The 8,191-nt window shown below is 45.6% G+C and overlaps 2 protein-coding genes across 2 annotated transcripts in view; both read right to left on the bottom strand.

Annotated features, from left to right (window-relative positions):
* The window catches only part of LOC103460316 (kinesin-like protein KIF1C), a 42,654-nt gene extending 40,461 nt beyond the window's left edge, over nt 1-2,193 (bottom strand). The window contains exon 1 of the mRNA XM_008402418.2: nt 1,849-2,193. The gene's annotated coding sequence lies outside the window, so the exon portion shown is untranslated. The remainder of the gene's footprint in view (nt 1-1,848) is intronic.
* A 3,984-nt stretch (nt 2,194-6,177) lies between these two features.
* cysltr3 (cysteinyl leukotriene receptor 3) overlaps nt 6,178-8,191 on the bottom strand; it is an 11,774-nt gene continuing 9,760 nt past the window's right edge. The window contains exons 3-5 of the mRNA XM_008402402.2: nt 7,903-8,070; nt 7,650-7,817; nt 6,178-7,560 (exon numbers count right to left, since the gene is read on the bottom strand). Of these exons, the coding sequence (XP_008400624.1) occupies nt 6,933-7,560; nt 7,650-7,817; nt 7,903-8,070 (964 nt within the window). The 3' untranslated portion in view covers nt 6,178-6,932. The remainder of the gene's footprint in view (nt 7,561-7,649; nt 7,818-7,902; nt 8,071-8,191) is intronic.

Here is an 8,191-nt window from a genome sequence, read left to right as displayed (position 1 = left end):
GAACCGGTGAAACGTCAGGGAACCTCAGGAATGTGAGGCGGCAGCAGCAGATGGATCAGCAGCTCATTCTGAGGTTGTTGCTAAGTGGAAGCAGCTGACTGCAGAGTTCACACTGAACATCCCATCTGAACAGAAAYCTGCAGATTGGATGTGAAGTGAATTATTCTGCAGGAATATGACATCACTGATGACATCACTGATGACATCACAGCGCAGCCTCCCTGTCAGAAGTAAACAAGCTGCTCTCTATCAGACTGGATGTGATTTTATCAACATTCCAGCTGCTGGAGCTCTGAGTTCATCACAGATGATTCTGTTATTTTTCATGATTTCACAACAGGAACCGGGTCAGCGCTGTGGTTCTGACCCGGTTCTGATCACAGGATGAACTGGATGACAGATACAAACGTTTTACTTTAATCTCTCATTATTTTCACTAAAGTTTTACAGTCAAACATGATCAAACGACTAAAAGCAGAAAAATCCTCCTTTTCCTGCTGCAGCTAAGGAACATTAAATATTTAATATTAAACATTAAATAGACAGAAGAAGAAGAATAAACCACTAAAGAGGGAATATTTCCTATCTGCACCAGCCTGGTTTCAGCCAGCTGACTGGCAGTCCTCAGCAGCAGCAGCAGATTAAACCTCATCCTGTTTCTAAGCTTCCTGATGTTTGGCAGGAAGCAACAAATATTGATTTACATCACAGAACTGATATAAAGATGATCAATATTTTCTTCAGGATTCTGAAATATTTAATATTTTATTTAACTTTTTCAAACTTGTTTTGCTTCTTTATCTAGAAAGTGAAAACTAGAAGCTGAACCTGGTTACCTGAGCTGATGCATCACTTCAGAAATATGTAAATATTCTGATAACAGTGATGGACGTCGTCATGGCGATACTGATTTACTAACATCTGAGGTTTAAAATGTGGAGACGACGTCTAATCAATAAATTCTGCTGTTTCATTTTCCTTTTGCAATAATCATGAAATATGATTTAAAATGTTAATAAAGTCCAGAAAGTTTGGAAATCTGATTTCTGGAGAAATAAAAACATTAAATCAGGTGATTTGGTGAATTTAAAGTCTGTTATTTACGACATTATTATGATTTTTAGGTCTTTTAAACAATAAAAATACATAAAAACAAACATTTTACCAGAATCAGTTTCTGTTTTTCACACAAGAAAATATAAAACGTCCATCAGGGGATAGATTACTGTCAATCAGCCAGAACCGGGTCAGAACCGGGACAGAACCGGGTCAGAACCAGGACAGAACCGGGTCAGAACCCAGGTAACCAGGTAAGAAGAGAACATGACTGACTGGATCCAACACGTCGGATCAGAACCAGGACAGAACCAGGCCAGAACCAGGCCAGAACCAGGAAAGAACCGGGTCAGAACCAGGCCAGAACCGGGTCAGAACCAGGCCAGAACCGGGACAGAACCGGGTCAGAACCGGGTCAGAACCAGGACAGAACCAGGCCAGAACCAGGCCAGAACCGGGTCAGAACCGGGTCAGAACCCAGGTAACCAGGTAAGAAGAGAACATGGCTGACTGGATCCAACACGTCGGATCAGAACCAGAACCTCCGTCTATCAAACTGTTATTTAAATTTAATAAAAATGTTTATTATTTATGTTTATTCGGTTTTGTGTCTAATAAACATAAATAATAACTGGATGCTTTTATTTTCTSAAATGTTTCCTCCGCTTTATTCTGAWCAGAAATAATTATTGATATCTAATTATGGAACCTGAGTTCACTAAATCTCTGATTATTGATCCTGATTTCTAACTTGTTCCGGTTCGATTGGACCCGGACCGGAGGATGACTCACCTGWACCGGAGGAAACCCGCGGTGTCGTGGGTCGGTTCACTCGGTCCAGTCGGTCCTCATGATGTCCTCCAGCAGCAAAACAAGTAAACCAACAATCCTGGTTCTGGTTCCGGTTGGGTTCGGGCCTGTCGGTACCGGGACAGCCAGGCGGGGGGTCCGGCTCAGAATAAAACTTTATTCCCACTCCGACCGGATCTAACGGAGGGTCCGGGCCGACTTTTCCCAGGTGACGTCACTGTCCGGTTCTGGAGGCCGGCAGAGGGACCGGAAGACGGAGGGCCGGGCTGAGGGAAAGTTAGGCCCGGACCTGGAGCAGGCAGGCCGGGCGGCGAATCACGGCGGGNACCAGCAACCAGCAGCAGCAACCAGCAACCAGCAGCAGAAACCAGCAACCAGCAGCAGCAACCAGCAGCAGGTCGGTCGCTTCTAATCATCAGTTCCTCTGACCAACATCTGAGCCGTCTGATGGTGAGCAGAAGCAGAGTTGCTGGTTGTTGCTGGTTGCTGGTTGCTGCTGTCAGATCTCTGTAATCTGGTAGATCTACATTCTTGGGGAAAATTTAATTTCTTCTGCTTTTGATTTAATTTCCATGGTAGCAGACTGAGTGACGTGTTGCTATGGTTACAGTCAGTCTGGGTAGGGAGGACCGGGTTTCTCTGGAAGAGACCTGAGCAAACACACACACACACACACACACACACACACACACACACACACACACACACACACACACACACACAGGTCCGGGGAAAACATTACAGAGCGTTAATTAATGCCTGAAATATCTGCTGTCTGTTTTTATCTTCACTTTTGAGTTGAAATCAGTTTGATCTGAAGAACTGAGGGTGTGAATACTTTCTGTGTTTCAGCAGGACATTTATCTCTGTTGCACCCGAGAGCCGATCTGGGATCAGATTCCCGGAACGCCGGAGAAAAATTCCCTCTGGAGACGTTTCTGCTGACACGGCGCTAACTGCACTAGCAGCGCTAACTGCGCTAATAGAGCTAGCAGCGCTAACTGCGCTAATAGTGCTAGCAGCGCTAACGGTCCGTCCACAGAGCGTGTTTGCTCTGTCAACACGGCCCACAGCAGGAACACAGACAAGATGGTGGACGCAGATACCAGCCTCATTGTGAGTGTGTTTAGGTGAGCGAGCAGACCCAGCGCTGACTTCATCCCCCAGGCATCCACACACACACACACACACACACACACACACACACACACACACACACACACCGCTGCAGCTCCCAGCAGCTGAACTGGTCAGCCCAGTTCAACCACTACAATCATCAGCTGTTCAGACTGGAGGCAGCAGCTTGTAGGGAAACGTTCCAGTCGTTCTCCTCATTGTTGTGGCGGCTCAGAGNTGGTAAACAGAACCAGCTGAGCAGAACCTGGTAAACAGAACCAGCTGAGCAGAACCTGGTAAACACAACCAGGTCTAAACCCGGATCAAAGCTCCAGAGAATCAGTCACATGATCAGCCTCTCTTTGTTTCCGTCAGGTCGGCAGCACAGAGACGGTTCTGTGTGGAAAACAAGGGAGGGAGGGAGGGAGGGGTCAGGAAACACCTGGAAGTCAGGAAACACACACACACACACACACACACACACACACACACACACACAGCTGTAAAACAAAACGTATTTTAGTTGTACCCGTTCATTTTAAAGGCTGTTGCTCCTGACCTTTGACCTCTGTGTGAGCTGCCTCTGGGCTGCGTGCTGATTGGTCCTCGCAGCCTTGGGGCGGGGTTTGGGATGCTGTTTGAAACTCCCTGTTCTCGGGGCTGCAGCTCCCCCTGCTGGTCACGAACACACATTACTGCGCTGACTTTTATTAATCTGGATTTTATTTCTGTAAAGCTCTGGATGTGATGATGTGAGGGGAATTTTAATGATTTTTCAACAGATTGACCTTTGACCTGTGGTCCAAATGCATTTTATCCATTCAAAAATGATTTAAGTGGATTATATTTGGGAGAAAATATGTTGTGCTTAATATTTCTGTGACAAACTTTAGAGGAGCATTTTATGAAGCGATTTATTTTCCATTTTGTTTGAAGAAAATTAAAATCTGCTGCTAAGTTTTTGATGCTCCTGGATTGGATGTTTCTACCTGTTATATATCTATAGAAAACACCAGAGAGAGGAAACTACTTCCTCTGGTTCTGGACTCAAACCATCAACCCTCCTGTTGGAGTTGAACCACCAGGATCTAACTCTCTGTCACCGGTAGGTGGCGCCTCTGAGCCATGAATAAAACCATAGATTTTCTCCAACCAGACGCTGACGGACCTTAGAGCTGAAGGAAACCGTCTCATGTCTGCTGAGGTGTTTTTCACAGGTAAAAACAGAATTATGACATTTTAACAGAGTTCGGTTTGAAGGTTCTGGTTCTGGAGGATTGTTCATGAGAAGAACAACTCTGGACTTTCTATCCATAAACATGGAAATCTTTCCTCATTTAGGTCTGCTGGGTTACCAGTTATTTCTCTTCAGAATAATGAGAGTTTCTTCAGATTCAGGACTGCACATTCATGAAATGGATATTCCTTGGAGCAGTTTTAAAAGCCCAGACGGAGATCCTCAAACACATCGCTTCCTGGTGACATCATGGAAACTAAAAGAAGATTTCCTCCACCAGTCTGACTCATCCCAGGGTCTCATTTCAAGATGTCTGAAGGTTCCTGGTTGGTTTGCAGCCATGAAGAGGCCGAGGACGTCCAGGAAGGAGGTTCTGGGTCCCAGACAGGAACAGGTTCTGGTGCGAAACAAAAGCTAAAGAGCTTGTGGAGATGCTGGTGAAGCTGGGAGGAGAGTCATCACTCCTGGGAAACCAGTCATGTACCCACACCCAGAGAAGAAGAAGCCAAATCATCTACAGACCCCAGATTAGAGCCTGCAAACGAACTCCAGTACAAAAACCTGAGATTCTGGAGGAATCCCGTCCCAACATGTTTTAGGGTTGCTTTGCTTCAGGAGGAACTGGTGCACTTCACAAAATAGATGGCATCATGAGAAAAGAAGGCGTAGAAATATTAAAGCAACATCACAACATATCAGTGAGGAAGTTAAATCTTGGACWCAGACGGTTGTCCAGATGGACAATGTCCCCCAGCAGACTAGTTAGGAAGTGATTTAAGGTGTTGGAGTGAGCATCACAAAGATCTCACTTCTACTGAGAATGGGGAGCGAAACGATGTGGGCTAATTAGCTTAGCTCCCAGCTAAGCATATGGCTAGCAGGCCAAGTATTTAGTAAATGTTGCAAATCTCTTTATAAACTGCTGCTTCAGTCAACTACTTATCATTTCTTTTCCTCTTCTTCAACATTTCAGCTGTAAACAAAGGACGAGCCGTTTTAAAGGCAATCCAGACGTTTTCCAGTGGCTACAGCAGCAGTGATGGATCAGAACCAGAACCGAAGGATTCTCACCAGCACAAGTTTATATGGATGTTCGTAAGAACCAGCTTTTATTTTGGTAGCCCGCTTCCGCATATCGGCTAGTGAATTTGCGGATTAGCTTGATATGTAGCGGTGAGCTAGCTACATGCTTCGTTAAAACAAGCTGAATAGTTAGCTTGTTTACAGAATATTTTTGATTGGAGCTAGTAGTTTCTAAGCTTGATAATTAAATATTTAGTTTGAAACATTTGAAAATGAATAACATGATGAAAAAACGACTTTGGAAAGTAAATCTTTATATTTTTCCTCCTCTGACAGGCTGAATAACCCAAATAGCTCTTCTTAGTTCTGTACATGTACTTTACAAAATGGCACCCCATACAATGGCGTGTAAGCGAGGCGGTCTACAAACCTGACCCAGTTCTGCTGGTTCTGTTGGGAGGAATGGGCCAGAACTCCAGAAACCCAATACAGACAGGCAGTTTACAGGGCAGCCCTGCCCAAATACCGAGGAAATGGATATAAACGCTAAATATAGAGCTCAACTGTATAGTTTTTTAAAAAATCTCTCAAAAATGTAACATTTAGTAAATAAAAATAATATAACAGTCATAGCAGAGATAAAACAGGTGATTTAATGTCTGGCGTTGAGGAATGACTATATTTAGACCCCATTATAGTCATTCCTATAATGGGAAATGACTATAATTCCCATTATAGTCATTCCTATAATGGGAAATGACTATAATTCCCATTATAGTCATTCCTATAATGGGAAATGACTATAATTCCCATTATAGTCATTCCTATAATGGGAAATGACTATAATTCCCATTATAGTCATTCCCAAATTTAGCTCCATTTGTATACAACTGGTTCAAGTAGTATACAACTTGAACCAGTTTTCAGTAACATTCATTATAAATAGACATTAAATTAAACAGCAGGATATAAACAGACAGTGACAGAGTTTGTGGAAGTGAATGATTTATATAAAAATCCACACAGAAGGGACGACACGTCCAGCTGGACCTTCATTTTAAGCTTCCTGTTTACATGGCCGTTCTGTTTCCCAACATATTCTGAAAATCATAAAGACGGTTAAATAAACAGGATCAGCAGGACATGAACCTCATGTTCAGATCCCACCCAAAAGTGTTTCAGTGCTTCACTCTGACGGCTTCATGGTTAGACAACGTTTAAAATCACCAGGAGGAAACTGCTGCAGGGTTATTTCCCTGTAAACGGCTTACTGGGTGGCACAGGGAGCAGTGGAGCTTCAGGGTCAATGGAAACTACAAGAAAACCCAGGAAAATAAAGATTCCTCTTCCTGTTCAGTCCAGTCAGGCCTGAAGAGGGCGCTGCAGACCTGGAGAGGAGCCTGTACAACACGTTTTTACCTGAACAGCAACATCTGGAGGAAACCATGAACATGTGACTCCTTCAGAAGACAACAGAAMTCCTTCCTACTTCCTCTGGAGTATAATCTGATCTCAACTAAACTCAGATTAAACCCAAGATTACAAACCAGTTCTAATGACAAAGCTAGCCTTCATCACACTGGACAAAGAAAAAGGAAACGTGACAGATGAATCTGATGTGGACTCGAAGACCCTCATCTGCAGCMGTTTCTCCTGACAGTTTTCTGGACGGATTCTGAGCACATTTCAGTCAAAAGACGCATCCAGACGGTTTCTCAGTCATTTGAATCCTCTGGTCTGYAGCAGGACATTGTGTTCTTAACGGACTCTGCTCCAGATCCACTGAATTCATGGGTTTACCCTTCATCGACCCGGCCTTTCCCATGGATCTCACGGAGCCACTTCTAGAGGACAGCCGTCTACTCCAACGTAGCCGAGTGTGCTCAACGTCTTCCTTGAATTTCTTGGTGGAGTAGTAGTACAGCACCGGGTTGACCACGCTGTTGGACGCCGCCATGCACAGCGTTACGGCCACGGCTCTCTGCAGCAGGTTGGTGACGCCGCAGTTCCAGTGGCCGTTGACGGCGTGAAGGTGCAGGGTCCGGATCACGTGGTAGGGCAGGAAGCAGAGCAGGAAGGTCGCGATCACCATGACGAGCAGGTGCACTGAGCGCTTGTTTTTCTTCCTTAACTTCATGCGGCTTTCCAGGTCCTGAGAACATTGTGGGTGTGTCAGGGAGTGGATGATCTTGGTGCAGCACAGGATGATGGTGAAGAACGGCAGCACAAATCCAAAAATCAACGCCACGTAGTTCATGCTGAGAATACGGGACCAAGACTTTGGAGTAGCCGGCTCAAAGCAGCGAGGTATTCCGTCTCTGGAAGAGTSAGAAGAGAACCKTCAGCATCCAGGATCATCTGCTTGATCCCAGGCACAAAGACGTGTCACTGATGCGCCGACTCTTACCTGTCTGTAACGCCGCTGCCTAGGAAGGGCACAGAGGACACGCCCACAAACAGCCAGATTGCCAGACATATCAGTAAGGTTGACCTGAAGCTTTGCACGTACTTATGACGCAGTGGATAGATGATGGAAAACCAGCGGAGGAGGCTGAGCAGCGTGAGGAGCAGGATGCTGCCAGGCAGAGAGAGCAGGGATGACCTGGAATATTCCCCAAACCAAAGGGAAACCTACTGCATGAGGACGACTCCTGTCCTACCTGGAGTAGAGATTGACGTAGAAGCCGTAGACACAGAGTCTGCAGAGCCAGTCAGGAAAGGTCCAGTGGCCCTTGTTCAGGTAGTACGCCAGTCGCAGAGGCAGGGTGAGGGAGAAGCTGCCGTCAGACAGGGCGAGGTTCACCATGATCACAAAGGCGGGCTTGATCCTGTGGACGGAGGAGGRAGATCAGGGCAGGTGGATCAGTCTGGAGAGAGTCACACCTGACCTCTTCCTGGTGGACACTGGGACAGAGGACGACACAGAGGACAGAGGACGACACTGAGGAC

The sequence above is a fragment of the Poecilia reticulata genome, unplaced genomic scaffold (genome assembly GCF_000633615.1).
Source record: "Poecilia reticulata strain Guanapo unplaced genomic scaffold, Guppy_female_1.0+MT scaffold_224, whole genome shotgun sequence".
Classification (NCBI taxonomy): Eukaryota; Metazoa; Chordata; class Actinopteri; order Cyprinodontiformes; family Poeciliidae; genus Poecilia; species Poecilia reticulata.
This window is presented reverse-complemented; position numbering and strand designations above follow the sequence as displayed.